A 19,428-nucleotide genomic window follows, 5' to 3' on the forward strand; every position below is an offset into this window, starting at 1 on the left:
AGCACCGTATCCTCAGCATCTAGCTCAATACTTGGCTCATCAAGTTCAATGACTATTTGCTGACTGACTGATCTTAAAACCAGTGGGAAAGGGGTCATATTACAACATAATGTTGTTCAGCTACATTGGTAAAGGATTTGTACACCTTTAATAATCTTTGTCGGTTCATTAATTTCTTCTGTCACAAATTCTAGAGGCATTAAAATTAGAAATAATCCTAACACTTAGAGTAGTGTCAAATATATTCACAATAACTATTCATCTACAGTTATAACAGTCATATTATAACAATAAGTATTCACCCTCTTCTGTTTGCAAGTGATTTCTACTCAGGTGACTTGTTGGCACCTCCAAATCTAGTCCAGAAGAGAACTTACCTTCTCCCCCGAGTAAGGTTTTCCTTTCTTAATGTCTTCTCTTTCTCAGGACGCTACCATTTTCTTTTCTAGTCATATAGGCTAAAATATCTGGGCTATTTGACTCTTACCGTTCTCCATTCCTTATATTCAAATATACCTCGGTGCTTTTATTATTTGAGAAAGTGCTGAGTTGCTCTTTCTTGTTCCATCTTAAGGTGATCTATTCCCTGCCTTCAGCTGCCTGGCTGGCCTCCTCAGTACTAATCTGTGGACATCTGATGCCTACCACATGAATCTTATTAACATTCTCCTTTCGCAACCTTCACTGGTCAAAAAAACTGCAAGACAGCTTTATTTCATCATGTTTTTAAAATATTTGCTAAAATATATTGAGCCTTTCATGCCCCAGACGTTTTGTATTTGTTCTCACAGGGCCCTGTATTATCTGATTTTCCTTGATTTCATATCTTACCCTCAAATATGCTCCCCTCGAGGCAGTATGGTTTCAGTACAGCGTTTCACACATACCGTTTCCTTCCCCTGGACTTACCTGCATACCTTTCCTGCCATCCACAAAAAGCCTTCCCTCTCCTCTCTGCCTATGCAACGGTACATATACTCAAGATCCAATTCAAATTCTACCTTGTATCTGTAGTCATTCCCAACTATTCTTGCCCTATGCTCTCTCTCTACTCTGAATTTTTATTGTTGAGTGCTCTGTACAGTTTAGCCTTTAGTGATAGGCTGTCTCATAGGACAGGATTCCCTGTCTACACAATGAGATACACTGGAAAACAGTGAGGCTCTACCATGAATATCCTGGGGTATACAGGTCAACTTAATAAAGATGTTTATTTTAGAGACTGTGGAGAATAGAGAAAGGTACATAACACTATTTCTGCTATCAGTACATTGGGGACACTTCAGTCTTAGAATAATTTAAACAAAATAAGGCCAATTAAAAGTGTGTCAACAGGTGTAATAGAAAACAAGGAGAATTTCTAACTTCAGAAAAAGTCAATGCAGGCTGAAGCTTGCAAGTCTTCTCCAAAAAACTCTGTACAGAACATGGATATAAAAAAATCAGATTCAAGCACTGCTAAAAACATCAGAGCCACAAAAGAAATTAAAATCTATCTAAACACAACTTAAGACAATTTGTCAGACATTCATCTTTTCAGATACATACACACACAACTTAGATTAATGGGACCTATGATGGTAGTGAAAACTAACAGACCGACAAACCTAATGTCAGTCTGCACTGAAAATTCAAAAGCTCTAAGAGAAATATTTAAGATTTACATTGATTTTCAGCAGTGAAAATGATACCTTGTATAGGTCATCTGCTGATGAAACCAATTTAAAGAGATTAAGGCCAATTACCTAAAGCAGACTATTTCAGAAGAACAGATTTTATTCTATGGAATAAAGGGTAAATTTTGGGCAGTGTGTGCAATCTAAGTACAAACATATCAGCTGAAAGAATCCAATTAAAACGTATTTATTGCACTAATATAGCTACTTTAAATAACATGATTCGTGATTCTTAGGAGTTCCAAACAAAGCAGAGTTGATTTAATATTCATATTTTGGAAATCAGGTTATTTACTTTGTTTACTTCTAAACTTTACACTGATAAAATTAAAACAATCTTGTAAAGAGGTGTATGAGTTTGTGTGGGTGCTATACATTTTCAAGAGTGAATAGAATGAAGGCAAATAGGAAAATTTTAGGTAGAATTTATAGATGAAATGTAAATACACTTTTTAATTATAAAGCAAAAATATTCCACATGGAGACCATGCATAATTGTTGCTTATAGAAGGAAAAATAAATGTTTTCATACTTTTTGATGGTTTCATTATGTATTCACCCATCTCTACTCCCCATAAGTAACTCAGTTCCCTTTCTAATACAGCGCCCAATTCCAGTTCTTCCTGCCACTTCAGAGGTCACCCACCCTCCAACAATAGAGCCGGAGCCATTTCTCTACCTTTTAGGAAAGCAGAGGCTGTTGGAGGCACAGCACAGATGCTATGACCGAATGCAAAAGTTACCCCCATACCAAGGAGAAGGTAAAAAGAAGGACGTATGTGAGTGTGTGTTTCAAACATCAAGAATGCAAAAGTTACCCCCATTACCAAGGAGAAGGTAAAAAGAAGGCTGTATGTGAATGTGTGTTTCAAACATCAAGAAAGGCTTATTTTCTTTTGTGGGTGAATATGTATCGACTAATTTTAATTTAATATGCCAATAGTTTTAACAGTGGCTTTCATACCGTGGTATGTTTGTGTATTTCATACAGCAGACATGCCTAGTTTCTTTGCTCAAGTTCACCTGACTGCTTTTTGGCTAATATCTGCATTTACGACAAAATTACTACAATAGCCCAGTATTCACCCATGGCAAGCAGGAACAATACAGGACTATGTGAGGGAGAGGAAGTAGAGAATGACAGGAAGAGAGCTGGAAAATAGTGGGCAGAGAATTAGCCTGAGGCAGAGCCTATCAAAACTCTGTCTTGCTTAGGTTAATTAGGTAGTATCTTCCCTTACCTGCCAATTGGGTGGCAACTCATGCTAATCCTTCTCCTTTTCTACCCCCAGTTCCCAGAGGAATTAGAAAAAGATACCTCCTAGGCAGACATTGTTGATCTATCACCTTCTCTAGAATGCTCTGTGTGACTGCCCAGATATTCTTAGCGCCAAGCATATTCTGTTAGCTACAGAGGGCCCAGGGGAAAACAAAAGAGAGGATGTGATGACCAGGCATTGCTACATTCATTTAAATTCTCTCCCCTGACCCCTAAAGCACTTGAAAAGACCCAGCAAGATCTTTTACACCCTCCTGTAGTCTAAGACAACACTGCTTCCTAGGGGGAAAATTAGTTGAATATACTCTATTTACGACACATGTTTGCCATCAAACAGTTAAGGTTTTAATTTGTAGTTCCTATTTTTAGCATTTTCCTTCAAACAAAAAAGTGAGTCAGTTGAAAGACACATGTCATTCTTCTGTCTGCAGTGGTTTCAGTGTTTAAGAACCTGAAAAGGCATTATATGTAACTCTGCCCAAAGGAGAAACCCTTTCTCTGAAGCTAAGTGAAACAACAGAAACACAAAATTGATATTTTCAGAAACTTGAGTGAGTGCAGTCTCCTTCGCTTTGGTCTTAGTCATCTTGGGAGGATGAACTTTTGTGCTACGATCATTATTTAAAACTTTTTTTTTTTTTTTTTTTTTTTTTTTGAGAACTGCCTTCAAAGCCTGAAGCTCATTCTTTTGAATAGCTTTATGTTTTAGGGTAGATTTAATTTTTTTCAAACAAAAAATATTCCTTTATTTGAAATTGAGAATTTACACCAGGCTTCTATGCAGTGAAACACCTTAAATGCAGTTATTCTTTCACCTAATCCTCTCCGTCCATCTCCCATACATTTACTACACATTTCCACTTGGCCATTTCACAAGTACAATATTTTCAAATCCCACCATTACCTTACTCATGAACTCATCCCTCCTGGATTCTCACTTCTGTATGTGACACCACCAGTGAGCCATTTACTCAGGATTAATATTTATGAGTCATCCTTGTATTTTCCCGTTTTACATCCACACCCCGTTAATTACATTTCATTAATATTCCTAAATACACTAATAGTGCCTTATTTGAGACATTTAATATCTCTTACCTGGATGGTTACAATAGTCACCTAGTTTGTCTCTCTTTGTTAATCTTATCCTTAAAAACCCTCTTATTCTCACTAAAATCTAGATTTGTTCGTGTCATTCCCAATGGTTCCACCTTGCCTACAGGAAAAAAAAAACCCCAAACTCCTTAGGATGGCATTTAAGACACCTCATAATCTGACCCCAGCCTCACACTAGTAGCAATAAGAAGGTGTATGAAAAAGTAGATACTTTTACAATTGTACTAAAAGTTTCCCCCTTCAAGAGTAGATTTAATATTTGAAAGCAGTGAGAAACCACTTGGAGCCAATGTTGAAGAATACATAAAGTGATCAGACTAAGCATTATTTTAGTCAGTAATGGTGTGATTCTAAAGTAATAAGACTGTTTTTATATGTAGGCCATTAACTGGCTGCAAATGCATCTCCTGAACAAGTGCTTCACCCTTGGATTAACAATAGAACTACCTAAGGCAACCACTTTGAAGGTTAATGGTTAGTAGGCTACAAATGTTCCAAAGCCTTTTATCCAGGGGTAACATTGCATATACTATCACAAGAGTTTTTTCATAGCGTTTCTGGAGATATTTTAAAGGAAAGATTTTGGAGGAAAGATTCCATACAGATGACAAATATGCCTTTTGAGGAACAAATGGAGAATGTCCTACAAAAAAAAAAAAAAAAAAGGAAATTCCTTGGTACTTGGAAAAGTTAATACCTTTATTTTGTTGCTGCTGCTGCTACTATTGTTTCAATATTTCCATGTCCAAGTGGAGAGTCCCAGAATAACTGTCTATGCACTGTTAAATCCTGCTGAGGATTCTCCAGTTTTTGACAACTGTAATATAATTTCTTTCTAAATGGCCAGGTCTGTATTGCAACCGTACCTGGGATGGATGGTCCTGCTGGGATGACACACCGGCTGGAGTGCTCGCCCAACAGCACTGCCCAGATTATTTTCCGGACTTTGATGTAGCAGGTAGAGTATTTATTTTTATTTTATATTTTGCTATGAATCTTTTAGCGTTTTTCTAGTTCTGAAAAGAAAATCAGATACAAAATATACTACCAAGTCATATTCTATGCAGTTTAGCACATTCTGAAGAATTTCCATAAATGAAATATTACCCAGTTGTACAAAGATTGCAAGCTGCCCTTATTTTTTAAGTCACATTGCTGATCACTTATGCCCCTTAGTCATAAATTATATTAAATGTTAGATAAAAATGAAAATTTTATATATTTTAAATATTTAAAATTAAATTTTAATAAAAAATATTTCTAAAACTGAACAGTTTTATTTAAATGTGTAGTTTTAAAATTTTTTCAGTTGTCTCACATTTGATGACTTATGCAAATGCTTGATATAGAGTTTGTGCGTACTGGGCTGGTAGAACAAGCATAATGGAAATTTGATGTAACCTTGAAAATTATATAAAACTGTCATGTGCAGGGAAGATAAATCAGAAGGTGGTAACTCTAGACATTTACCAGATTTCTGCTCCAACAGTAGATTATTAAAATATGCTCAGTAAATAAGACCGGTACTATTAAAATGGATTGCACTAACCCAGCTGTGTGGCCAGCCCAACATGAACAGCCAACAGATGTGTGTTAAGTGAATTTGGTGTTACTTTTATAACTAAAGTTAATTAGTAACACGGGAATATTTTCATTGAATATCATTTTTTAACTTTGCAAAACATTTTCATATATAGTATCTCATTTTATACTCACATAATATTTGACATAAAACCACAAGTGAACCCAAGTCTCCTGAGCTCTTACCTATCCCTTTCTTTCTAAGTAAGTGCAACAGTCTTGGAAAAGCATTTGAGAAGTAATATTTCTAAGTCACTGTACAAACTTATGCAGGTTGAAGTACTTTCAGAACTTTCAAGGCAGAACATCGTTTTCCTTCAGGCCTCAGTCTGGCCTCACTGGTGTGGTTAGAAGTTGGGCGGGGATGCTTAGGCAGGAGTACCAGGTGCCAAGTGAAGTGAGAAGCTAGGGGCCGAAGTTATGCATCTTCGTATTCTCATCTATCCAAACAGAATGGAGGTCTGGAATCCAAGATGCTCAGTGGTGAGTGGTCAGGAGCCAAGGCAAAAGGATGTATGAGAAGTAGGTATGAGGTTGTACAACAGCCTCAATTCAGGGATTAGACACTTGGGGCTGGGAAATGGGATTGGATAGCTGCTAGTAGTAAGTGATTCTCAACTTGGCTGAGAAGCTGGGGAGCTTTAAAAAATAATCCTGATCCCTGGTACCACCCCAGATATTCTGATTTAATTAGTTTGGAGTGCAACCTGGACATCAAGATGTTTAAATGTTCTGCTTGTGACTAAATTGCGCAGCCAAGGTGAAACTGTGTTAAACAATAAAGTCCAGATCAGAAAGTGGCTGGTATCAGTGAAGCCCAGCCAGTGCACTCAGTAGCTCTTCCAGTAAGAGGCAGAGCACAACATCCGATGAGACTGATACAGGCCATAGAGGAAAGAGGGTCCCTGAGGAATAAAAGGTAGTAGCTGCCCAGCTCCAGGAACTGTAGGTATCAGGGCCAGAGAAGTTCCGTTCTAGGAGACTGGATAGAAAATCTGTCCCATTGAAATAAACCTGGGATTAAAATACTTAAAAAGGAATATAATCTTCATTACAAAGGAGATCCTGATGCTGAAACTAAGTGGGTCCAGCTACAGACACATTGCCTAAGTCCCTGTTAAGGGGTGAGATTTGTTCCCGAGAGTACAGCGAGCCTGAGCCTGCAGGAAGCGTTCAGGTGGCTCTAGATGTTGAAACTAGAGCCACTAGTTGACTGGTGTGGGGACTGAGCTCCCGGAACACAGGTCATTCCATCTCAAGCTCCATATCTCTTCTAATAAGATGTGGAATAACAGAGCACAGTAACCCCGCCGCACCTCAGTGCTCATCTTTCTCCTCCGTCCTTCAGTGACCTCTAGGGAATGGGGCCAGGGAAGAGAGTCAGAACACCCAATTAGAGGAAGGGGACGCCAGGGTCCTGACAAGAGAGGATCTTCTTTGAATTATCTGATCTGGACTAGAGGTAGCATTTTGAAGAGAAGACTCAGTGTTTGTTTTTTTGCTTAAGAGGTTATGGAAAAAATCAACCTTCTCTTTCAGATTTTTCCAAGACTTGTTGGGTCAGACTTTCTACCACATTTCAGGGTTAACCAGCCCATCTGGTTACCCACTCTTATTGTCTATGAATGACGAGAGGTTATTTCCTGCAGACTGAAAGTGAGGACATCAGTTAAGATGGAAAACAGCAGTCATACAATAAAATTTATGCAAGAAAGTTTCTGGAATCCAGATTAGAGCACTTCGTCTATCCCTGAGACAATGTTTGGGAGATGCTTTTTGTGCTTCCTTCAAGAATGAGATACAAAGTGCGATCCCAGTGAGAAGAGATAATGGAAATGGGATTACAGTGGGGCACTTTTAAAACCAGCTCAGGCCAGCCACTTCTAGGAATTCTTATTTTGTTGGAAGAGTTGGGATGTGAAGAGAGAAAGGGCTTAGTGCTATGCCCTGCTCAGCACTACCTTCCTGTAAATGCTATTTGATAGTAGTCCCCCAGGTCTTTATCGACTGTTCCCAATAAATGATGCTTCATTAATCTTGATCTGACAGCCACATTAGAGGTAACATGAGTGGCACAAAGAGCTGTTCTGCAATCAAGGCTGCAAGGCCAGTTCCAAAGCAGCAGTGGGCTCTTGCCAAAGTGGCTGTAATTATTAACTAAAAGGCAAGTTTGGGGTCACAGAACAGGGATTACCAGGCATAGATCCATCTTTTCAGCCTGATTTTTAGATTCCTCTCAGCTTGGGGGCAAGTCCACTTTAAAAGAAAGGCAAACCTTAAAAATACCTATATTCAACAAATTTAAATTCTTTAGTATTTTACCATCAACCCAAGCTGTATCTTGATGATACATACAACAGTTTAATGAAATGACAGAGATTTCATTTTAAACAAAGTGCTTGGTAAAAGACAGGTAGGTAATGAAAGAGTGAATAACAGTATTGAAATTCCAAAGAGGCTGGGAGTCTGAAGGAATATGCTGGAGTATAAAAAGCAAATCCTTATTAGGATGGATTTAAGGGCAGGAGTCAAACACTCAGTCAGCAGTAACGGGACAGAGCCAAGGTGGCCAACACATGGTTGAGGACAATGATTGTCAACCCTGATACCCTTTGGAATCAGTGAGCTTCTTGAAAATGCTGGCGTCTGGCACCTCTTCAGATTAATGGAACACAAATCTCTGGGGACTGGGTTTTGAGCATCTGGAAAAAGCTCCTCGATGTGAATCTAGACGGAAGGAAGCATGCCGCCTCTTCACGGGGCAGTTCAAACTTGGACTAGTTTAGAGGGAAGTGCCAATCTCAGAGCACATGCAGGGAGGCTTCAGGCTGTGAGGGGACAGCATGTGTGGTGAGAGTGAATAGCGGTGTTTGGTTTAGAAAGGGAAGTCAGAGTAGACGTAGCCTTCCGTCAAATATTGAAAGATTTGCCAGGTGGAGGATGACAGATTCTTGATAGCTGCAACAGTTAGAACCCGGGAGTGCCTAGATCCAGACTTGAGTTAAATCCAAACAAAACAATATTTCCTACAGTGCCGTCCGTGATTGGAAAGGACTTCCTCAGGAGGGACACCCTCTTCCGTAGAACACGTTACGCTATATAGCTGCATAACTTTGTAAAAACCAAATTATATTCATTTCAATAAAACAAAACTACTTTCTAACAATATGTTAAAGATAAAATGCTGCATTACAAATCACTTTTTTTTAATTGCAAGTAAGCTTAGAATGTCGTTGACAAAGCATTAACTAAATCATTGACCAGTTTTCAACATCAATTTTTCCCTGCTGATTAGTGCTGACCCTTTGGGAAGCGTTGTTGGTTTCCAATGGTGATTCTTTAAATAGTTTTTGTCCGAGGGCAGTCACAGTAAATTCGCAATTTAAAATTTTTCTACTTAACATTGAAACAGATTTACATTAAGCAATGATGATTCTAATAGGTGCTTTAAAACACCTTTTGTTTGAAAAATGTGTTTTTTCATCCATTTTAAATCATTGTTGGAGTAGACATATTACAAACAAGTCTACAATTTTCAGTTTAAATCTTGTGCTGAGTTTGGTAGTATCTGTTTCATTCATACAATGAAAAATTATGAATTTCACCCTAAAAACTGCCAAAGTTAAAATAATTTTCATACTAGCTCTTAGCATGTTGATTTGACTAACCGCAACTTCTGATAGAAAATTACTTTAAATGTTATCAGATCTAAGTAATATTTCAGCAAAATAAATTTTTTAACATTGTTTCTTAGCCTTTAAAACAATGACAAATATTAGTATATGATTCTGATTTCCATATCCTTGTGCTAAAAGAAAAACACCAGAAACCATATGTAAAAGGGTTTTCCATAGGTATGATAGCTCTTTGCCTTTGCCAATGAAGAACAATGCTTCAAAAATATTATCCCTATGAAATTATCAAAAATCAAAACTATGTGAGGATTGCAAACACACTGGTAAAATCTCTTTTCATATTTTACCAGTTCAGGATTGTTATATGATCTCTAAGCAATAAACGCTTTGGAGAGGTACTTTGGAGAACTAGAAAAAGTCTGAATAACTCAGAATAAGTTTGGCAAAGTAAAATGGAGATAACAATGCTTCACATGACTTTGCTGAAGCTAAATTGAAGCAATGCATATTAAAGCACCCTGTATAATGCAGGATTCGAGGTAGTCTCTATTGACTTGTATTCACGTTCAAGTTCTATAAAGTGATTAACACTTTGGAATGGCTTTTAAGCTTTCATTTATTGTTTTTCCTTCTTGCAATTTTGAGACAGTAAGTTTTGTTTCATTAACAGAAAAAGTCACAAAGTACTGTGAGGAAGATGGGGTTTGGTACACGCACCCTGACAGCAACATATCCTGGTCCAACTATACTATGTGTAACGCTTTCACTCCTGAGAAAATGCAGGTAGGTTCTATTTCAAATTTCAGTATTGGGTGAGAATGCCATCCTCTATGCATGGAAATTTATGCCTAATTGTAAAACACCTGCTACCAAGACGCCAACTATTTTGTAGAAGGAAATCAGATAATGACCTGTCAATTCTAGGGACTCTGAATTGGCACTAGAGAAAATGATGTTTTACTTCTTGGTTGGCATTCGGTCAGTGAGAGTTCTGTGAGCGTGTGGAATCAGGCCATTTATGGCAAGGGGAACATGTCCATGGAGCAAATGATGGGATTCCCCACAGTGCCAGACATTAGGCAGCATTTCCAGGAACTGCCTTAACATCTCTTCTCCTGGAAGAGTTCCAAAACTACAGATTTCTCCACAAGTCACCAGCTAACGCTTGTGTCCCCATCCCTGTCCTGAGATGTCTATGACAGTTTTACTATCAAGCCTTGAAGGAACTCTAAGAATGGAGCTTCTCATCAGCCCACTGACACGAGTGTGGCTGTTTAGATTATTTTCAGTGGAAGTCCATTCTAACTTGTTACTTCTTGTGTCTTACTGGCTGTTAAATATTTTTACTATCTTTGCTTAGAAACATTTAAGCCAGTGGGGAGGGCCGGGGAATGGGGGGGCAGATAGTTACTGCCTTCTTCAGATGCTTCAGAAATCTGAAAAGATCATTAAGTCTACCACCAGCCTCCTCTCCCCACGGAGCTGGGAGAAACCGTTGGTCAGCGTTTAGCACACAGGGCATCTCTGCACAGCCCTGGTGGCTGCAAGAGAAACCTATTGTTTCCTTCAAAGATCCTGTATGCTCAGTTATTGCGAAGTTGGAAGCTACACGCACATCAGTGCTTTTGTTTCCTGTAAAGAAGCTTTACGAGTATAGGAATTTTTCCTTCCATTAAAAACAAAATAAACAACAATTAAAAACAAAGAAGATGAATAGATAGCTTAGAGACCAGTTGACTAGAGGGACGTCTCGTCACAGGCACAGGCTGAGGGCACCAAAGCCAGTTACCGCTTCCACAAATTGCTAAGTCACCCCTGAGAGTCAGACACATGCCTACGTCCTAGAGCTATTTATTTAATAAGGTCTGATTGAAATGACATGTCAATGAGTAAGGAATTTCCTGAATGAATGCTGATTATTTTACAGAAAAAAATTTTAACTCTTTTAACTGAATTGTTAGAAAGAGTGCAGATCCAAATAAACAATTCTCAGTGCTGCCACATTTGACCTCTTCACACACTCTGGCCACATCTGAGAAGGAAATAAAGTATTTTAAGAATAAATACTCCCCTCTAGGCATCTAACATAATGATTGAAATTCTATGCACAAATCTTCCGTCTATATACAGGCAAAAAAAAAAAAAAAGAAATCAACCTAGAATTTATTTAAAAAAAAAAAACAACAAACACTTCTCAGTCTTAAGAATGATACAAAAATGGCAAATAAATTATGAGCTGTTGATTTAACCTTACACATTTAGACAGTCTATTTCAGAAGCATAAATATTTTTTTAAAGTATTCTGGAGGCAACTGAAAGAAAATGAATTAAATTATATAAAATTTCCTTACAAATAAAATATGCAGAGATAAAAATAAAATACTGGCATGCCTATATATCCAAATTAAAAACAGTACTTTAAATGGCAAGGGGACTCAATATGGTAAACTATTTAAAAGGGAAAACTGTTAGAAAATGCCACACCTGTTTTTGTCTAGTGGTAAAGTTAGAAAAAGAGCCAGAAAATGAATTCCTGGGGAAAAAAGACAGGAGCTGGGTGTTTTCTTGCAAAGATTCCTAAATACCTCCTAAGAAGGGACCTACAAGCTATACTGAAGTTTTTATCAGTTCTAGGTATAAACCAACTATTCCAGATTTACTATCATTACCTGCAAGGATAAAAAGCACCGTTAGCAGAGCAGTATCAACAATGAAACTGGCGAACAACATGTAAATGCCTAGTGAAATGATGCAACCACAATTCAGGACAAGTTGACACGTTCATTTTGAAACTCTAAGGCCTACAAGGCAATATCTGTTTCTGTCTAGCAATAATGCACATAACCAAACAAAGGGCTCTGTTTTGTGAGCCTTTTAAGCAGAATTAGTGCTTCAATCTCAGGCCCTTCACAAGGAAATTGATAAGAATCAAAATGTTCAAGGGTAATGATTTGTACATAAATGGCGCGTTTCTCCCAGGAATTCAAAGAACTCCGTAGAAATTATCCAGCTTATCTACACTGCATTCACATTCATACCAGGACCCAATAAGTTATTGAAAATACCTTAAGTTCCTCCCACAACCCAATAACCTGTTGTGGAAGGGAACTTAACACCAGAAGCCCAGAGATTATGTTGTCCTCCTTTCAAGCCATTGCCCTCTCTGAGTCTCTGTTTTTTTCACCCGCCAAATGGATATTACAGTCTCTTTTTCTCCCAAAATAGAATACAGGGTGCCCAGCTCTGAAAACAAGTTAGGTGCTTAGAGAGTTCTACCTATCAGTAAATAGAGAAGGAAACGATCCACTATTGTCAGAGGAGTGTCATAGGTCCACCTGCCCCTAAATGTCTCTCCCATTGGCATCATAAACATAAAAGGCAACACTGGAAAATATAACAATGTGGAATAACATAAATAAAGAACTTAGATTTAAATGCTTGAGCTACGTCTACTGCTGGTCAAAGATTATACCTAAGAGGTACCATTGCTTTTCAATTTGGAACACACATTGTAGTTTGTTGAAAATTAGAGTTAGGGATTCATTGTATTTTTTTTCCATATCGCTATTCAACTGACCCAGCAACATTTATTGAAAAGACCATCCTTTCCCTACTGCCCCGTAGCATCACCATTATTATATATCAAGTGACCATACATGTCACTACATGCTTCTGGAGTGCGTTGCACAGGTCTATTTGTCTCTCCTTGCACCAGTATCACACTGCTGGATTCCAGTGGCTTTATAACAAATCATGATGCTCCATAGAGTAGGTCTTTCCACTGTGTTCTTCTTCAAGATTGTCTGGGCTATATTTTTTCTTTGTATTTTCAGTGCAAATTTTAGAAGCAGTCTGTCAAATTTTACATGCAAAGAAACCTTGTGATCAGTTTGAAAATTTTGAGATCTTTATAATATCATTTCTTCCAAACATTGAATAGAATATATCCCTCTATCCATCTCAGTCTTTAATATCACTCAATAATGTTTTATAGATTTCTGTGTAGAGGTCACACACATCCTTCTGCAGATTTATTCTCAAGCATTTGATTTTTTTAATGCAGTTGTAAATGCCACATTTGAAATTTTATTATTTGTTGTTTATATATTAAAATAAAACTTCTCATTTTTATATCCAACAATTTTTGTAAAATTCACTTATTAATTTTAGTAATTTATAAATTTTATATTTTATACGTGTAGTATTATATCAACTGCAAATAGTAACAAAAGGATTTCTAGGTAGCCATTAATCTACTTTCTGTCTCTAAGAGATTTGCCTTTTCTGGACATTTCATATTAATAGGATTATACAGTATGTGGTTTTTTGTGACTGGCTTCTTTCACTTAGCTTGATGTTTTCAATGTTCGTCCATGTTATAGCATGTGTAAGTACTTCATTCCTTTCTATGGCTGAATAGTATTCCATTCTGTGGACAAACCACATACACCAGTTGATGGACATTTATGTTATTTCCACTTATTGACTATTATGAATGGTGCTATAAACATTTTGTGTACAAGTTTTTGTGTGCACATATATTTTCATTTCTCTTGGGTCTTCTTTTTCTTGATCAGTCTTACTAAGGGGTATTGAAATTATTTTTTTTTTTAAGAACTAGGTTTTGTCTTTGATCCACTCAATATATATTCAAGTTATCTTTATCATTTCTATTTCCTTTCTTTTACATTCTTTAAGTTTAATTTTCTTTAGATGGAAATTTAGGTCATTGATTTTCAATCTTCTTTTCTCATATATGCATTTTAGTCTTTAAACTTCCCTCTATGTACAGCTTCATCTACATCCAAAAAGTTTTGGTATGTCATTGTGAGTTCTTCTTTGATCCAATGTTTATTTAGAAATATATTGTTTGCATTTCAACAATATGAGGGTGTTTTTTAAGTTATATATTTTTTAATGATTTCTAGAGTATTATGGTCAGTGAAGATGCTATTTAAGATTTTAATTATTTGAAATATATTCATTTGCTTTACTGACTAGTGTATGTCAATTTGGATATTCTTTGTGCATTTGAAAAGAATGGGTATTCTGCAGATGTTGTGTGCAATGCTTATTATATGTGAATTAGTACAGTTTGTTGAGCATGTTGTTCAAATCTTCTATAGCTAGATTTTTCCTCCCTGTGTTCATTCTGTTGATTACTAGGAGCTGTCAGTTTTTGCTTTATGCTCTGTGTGGTTTGAGTTTATATTATTAGGTGCATAGACATTTAGCATTGCTGTATCATCCTGACTTAACATCTGGACTTGTATGATATCACACCAGTTCTCTTATGGTTAGTGTTTACCTGGGCCATCTTTTCTCGTCCTTTCACATCCAATATTTCTGTGTCCCTGTATTAAATGATGTTCCTTACAACATATAATTGCTTTAAAAATCATCTATTCCAACCACATGCTTTTATAGATGAGGACTACTGCAGTCTGGAAAATTGAAGTGACTGGACCTATGAGTGTCACACAAACACTTAATGATAATACTCTGAGTAAAGAATGCTCTGATGAATCCCATCTTCTATTCTTCCCACCATGTCATGCATATTCCAGTAAAACTGACATTCTTAGAAAAGTTAATCTATTAATCCAATTTATAATTCAACATAATTTAATTCTCTGAAATATTTGTTATCATTTTAGTCATTTTTTTAAAGGAGCAAAACATTTGTTGATTTACACTATTTAAAAATAAACTGTTTTCGGGCAGGAATTGAGACACAGATGTAGAGAACAAACGTATGGACACCAAGGGGGGAAAGCGGTGGGGGGTGGTGGTGGTGGTGTGATGAATTGGGCGATTGGGATTGACATGTGTACACTGATGAAAAAAAATAAAAAATAAAAATAAACTGTTTTCCCTCTTCTATAATAATTTATTCACCTATCTGCTTTTGTAACTGGTTTTGTTGTTGTTGTTGCAGAATGCATACATTCTGTACTACTTGGCTATTGTGGGTCATTCTATGTCGATGTTCACCCTGGTGATTTCCCTGGCGATTTTCGTGCTTGTTAGGTAAGTACACCTATAGCATCTGCCTTTTATTTTCTTCTCTTAGGTACTAAAATAAATGGTATACTCTGCAAGAGTGTTGGGCAGGGGGAAGTCTGCTGATTACAAGACATGTAACACTGGGAGTCATGAAGTAGCAAGAAAAATGAAATTAATTAAAATATGCTGTTTAACCCTATCTTTGAGGAAAATAGGATGGATACGTATAATTTTCAAAGGCGATATGCCTCCTTCCCAAAATGAAATAATCCTGTGAGCCCGTAAATACACCGCATTAACATGGTTAAGTTCCACTTACCATGGCTAAGCTTCCATGAAGTGTTGAGGAAATAATCCTCCTTCTTTTACCCTCACTCTAAAATATGGAGGCCATGGCCACAAGTTCAGACACACCCTGCTTAATTATGAGCTGTACTGTATGTAAGTGGATTGGGCCAGAAGAGAAGTGGGGCTGGTAAGGCCATGATCGTGTTCAGCCAGAAAAGGAAGTTTCTTTTGGCCTTGACTAACTCAGCCAGAGTCAAGGAGAACCTCTAGAAGAAGATGGCCTGCTGTCAAGTGTCAGTTTTTTGCCCTTGCACACCTACCATTGTTAACTGAAAGTGTCTTCTAAGAACTGTAAGAAACAAAATTGCAATGAGGGTTTCTATTCTGAGGCTGTGTCCATAAAAATGATTGCATTACCTATTGCAAAATGATTAAGTTGATATAGATACTGGTTTTACAATAATGGAGAATTTAAAATATTCTATAGTTTTAGTAATGACCACAATGTATATGAGATAGTAACATATGTTATATTTGATCCTAAAAACATGTCCTAAATTTAGTGTCATTTCTTTAAATCAAAGGCAGGAGGCACGCTACAGTGCTATTTCCTTCCACTGATACTTTTTTTAGTGATGTTATACAAATGATTAAGAAAAGTTCATAGGCACAGACTACAAATAATTCTCCACACTTAAAAATGTGATATGTAATTAAATGTATAGTGATTCATATATAAAATAACAATCTTAATTTGACTTTTGTTAAAATATTGCCATGATAATACTAGAAAAAATCAAACCAAGGGAAGAATCACACTTACCACACGCTTAATACAACTACAATTATTTTTTTCCTTGATCCTATTTTTAATCTTTGTCTATAACTTACATCATAATTACATATTGTATTATGTCAACATCATCAATTTATGTTGATTAAGCAATCTAACTGAATAGCAATTTTTAAACTGAATAGCAAATAACATAAATAAGCAGAGAATGAGCTTCTTCCATATTTGGTTTAACAGGAGAAAGACTGATAAAGCAACAAGACATGAAGGATTAATTATTAGAATAATTTTTTCAATTATAATGATCAGAATACAGCAGAGTAAACACATAGCATGATTAATCTTTGAATGTCTATTCATTTTTCAACTACACTTGACCACAGAGCAAAAATACATCATCATGGCTCTCACATAACTTTTATTAAAAAGTCTGTCACTAAAAGTCTATTCTTTAAATTTTTAAAATATAACCATAAGAAAATTTAAATAGAAAGCCCCAAATTTGTAACTCTGCAATTAATAAATGTACACAGGACTTTAAAGATAAAATAATGTCAAGGGAGATATCTTAGTTCTTTATTTCTCCAGTCACTTAAATAAGTGATGAGGTATGAGAGGCAAATCAGCAAAGAAAGTAAGAATGTTCTTTCAATAATTTCTCTATTAAGCCACTAAAGATGGGTGTTTAAAAGTGTAGCACATAGGCAAAGTGAAATATTTCTCACTTCCAGTTAGTCCCAAAACAAAATTAATCTGGTAAAATCCTTGGGAGCAGGGGCATACTATCTAGGAAGCACAGATTTTGCCCTTACTGTCTCTCTGTTTCAAGAACCTTCCAAACAGTAACTTACGTCTTGGGAGGAAAAACATGTCTTATTGAGGTAGAATCTGAATCTAACAGTGGGAAGACACAAACTGAAACAGTTGGTTCTCTAGGGTGCACACAGTAAGAGGTGACTCGGATACAAAAAACACACATGCTGAGATGCTAAATATTCAAATCCAGAAGCAGTCATGTCTGATTTTTATACCTGTTCTTAATCTTACCTTAAATCTGCCCAAACTAAAACTATCAATGCCATCTGTTTTTCTTAAAGTACGTTTCTAATTCGTCACATTTTTTCTTACATTTGGATTTCAGAAATATTCAAAGTGACTGTGAAAATAAAAATAACTGATCTATGACTGCATTTTATCTTTTAAATAGAAATATTTTCCCAGGTTTTTTTCAAACACTCAACATCACCCTTGTGATATTTACTGCACATTACAAGGGAAGGTTTTATAATTTATGTACTTAAATGGCATCATCTGTGTGAAACCTGAGCAAGCAATAATCATCACTCCCTTGCTTAATTCTGCATGCCCAGGGTTGAGTTATTTTGCAAAATCCAAATAATCAATTTCATAAGACGTTCATGAAACCAAAATGAGAAGTTACACTCAGCTCTGCTTCTGAGACCTAATGCCTCATTCATAATCATCCCATTGAAACCTCACTCTAAAATCCTAACATGTGCCTTCTAGGGTCTATAAAAAGGAATAACCCTGCAGGTGTCCTTCTCAAACCAGCAGGCCAGGAAGGCCTACAGAGGAGTTACTGAATATATGGGAGGCTGTAGAACTGCCAGTACTTTGCTAAAAATCCTGGAGTATTACTCAGAATGAGATCATTAAGGCATGCCACTAATCTTAATGTGATTTTATTCTGAGCATTCAGGAGAAGATAAAAGGCAGGACTGTGTAACCTGAAACAAATAAGAATCATGCTCCCTGTTGCTATTGGAAAATGATTGTAGAAATGTATATAAAGTCTTCGTTATTTTAAAAGAATAAAATTGAACTTCTAGGCCCTCTTCAAGATAAAGGAAAAATTTTTCAGTGATTTAAATCATAGAAAAGGCAATACTGAAGATCTTAACTGTACAAAGTGGCAGAGTTAAAATAATATTCAGGATGACATACAGGTTACTTCTGGTCCACCAATTAAAGGTTGAAAACAGCCTTTTTAGGATATTTGGTTTAGGACCTATACTGGGAAAAATAGGAGTAATACCATGGAGAGGAATTGAATAGAACCATCAAATTACTTAAGACTCCTCACTACTAGATGCCAAGAGTAAATGTCAATAAGAGGGTTAAAATAAAAATACCTTTAGAGAAGACTGGCTTGAGAAAGTCACATAAGTGGACATTTGTGTTTGTTTCCTGCCATTTTAAGCAAGTTTGCAATAAATTCACTTATCAGTTCCATGTACAATTTATCAATTTACATTTCTGCATAATAATTCTAAATACTGAAACATCTCACTGTTTTTTCTTAAGGAAGGTCCAATAATAGAACATTCATTAACATCCATTTTGACTACTTGGTACCAAAGTACTACTTGCTGATTACATATTGTGAATATCAATTACTCTTGCCTGAAAGTTAACAGAGATATATGCTGAAAGAGAAGCGTGTTCATTGCATTACATTTTCTACATTACATTACATTGACCACACTGGCCAAAAAAAAAAAAAAAGTTTTCCACTGGGACCTCTAAAAGGAATATTGATTCCTCTATTACTCAGTATTCCCTATTATTCTATTTCACATCTTTATAGAGGATGGATAGATAACGATCTTGTATAGTATCCTATTATACATCTCTGGCTGCCTTCCTGTTCCTCCAGAGAAACCATTAAATCAATGGCAGCAAAAACAGCCTCCTTTCTCCCAGCCCACCCTTGACATGGCAGGACACCAAAGATAACTATTGGTCACCTCTTGGCACATGTTCCCTCATAGAACAGTAGTAATAGGAAAAGAAGCAAGAGTTATGATTGAAAGGGAGCTCCTTAAGGGTAAAGATTTTGTGCTAAATCCAAAGATATAAAGTCCCTTGTCAGATAGGAAAGATGTATAACACATTGTTCTGAATTTTTCTAGGAGTTTTAATGCAATCCATTTCACATTCCCTCCTTCCCTCACTTCTCTTGTCCATCATGAACAAGGTATGATACCTACGTAAAGGAAAACTTAAAGTTGTGCCTTGTCCTGTGATATCAAA

At 36.4% G+C, this 19,428-nt stretch overlaps 1 protein-coding gene across 2 annotated transcripts in view; it reads left to right on the forward strand.

The window, feature by feature from the left end:
* CALCR (calcitonin receptor) overlaps positions 1-19,428 on the forward strand; it is a 137,769-nt gene that overhangs the window by 83,569 nt on the left and 34,772 nt on the right. For both annotated transcript variants that reach the window (XM_082398431.1, XM_082398432.1), the window contains 4 exons: positions 2,281-2,437; positions 4,919-5,029; positions 9,958-10,070; positions 15,226-15,317. In XM_082398431.1, coding sequence (XP_082254557.1) covers positions 2,281-2,437; positions 4,919-5,029; positions 9,958-10,070; positions 15,226-15,317 — 473 coding nt within the window. The remainder of the gene's footprint in view (positions 1-2,280; positions 2,438-4,918; positions 5,030-9,957; positions 10,071-15,225; positions 15,318-19,428) is intronic.

The sequence above is a fragment of the Balaenoptera borealis genome, assembly GCF_965194805.1.
Source record: "Balaenoptera borealis genome assembly, chromosome: 7".
Taxonomy (NCBI): domain Eukaryota; kingdom Metazoa; phylum Chordata; class Mammalia; order Artiodactyla; family Balaenopteridae; genus Balaenoptera; species Balaenoptera borealis.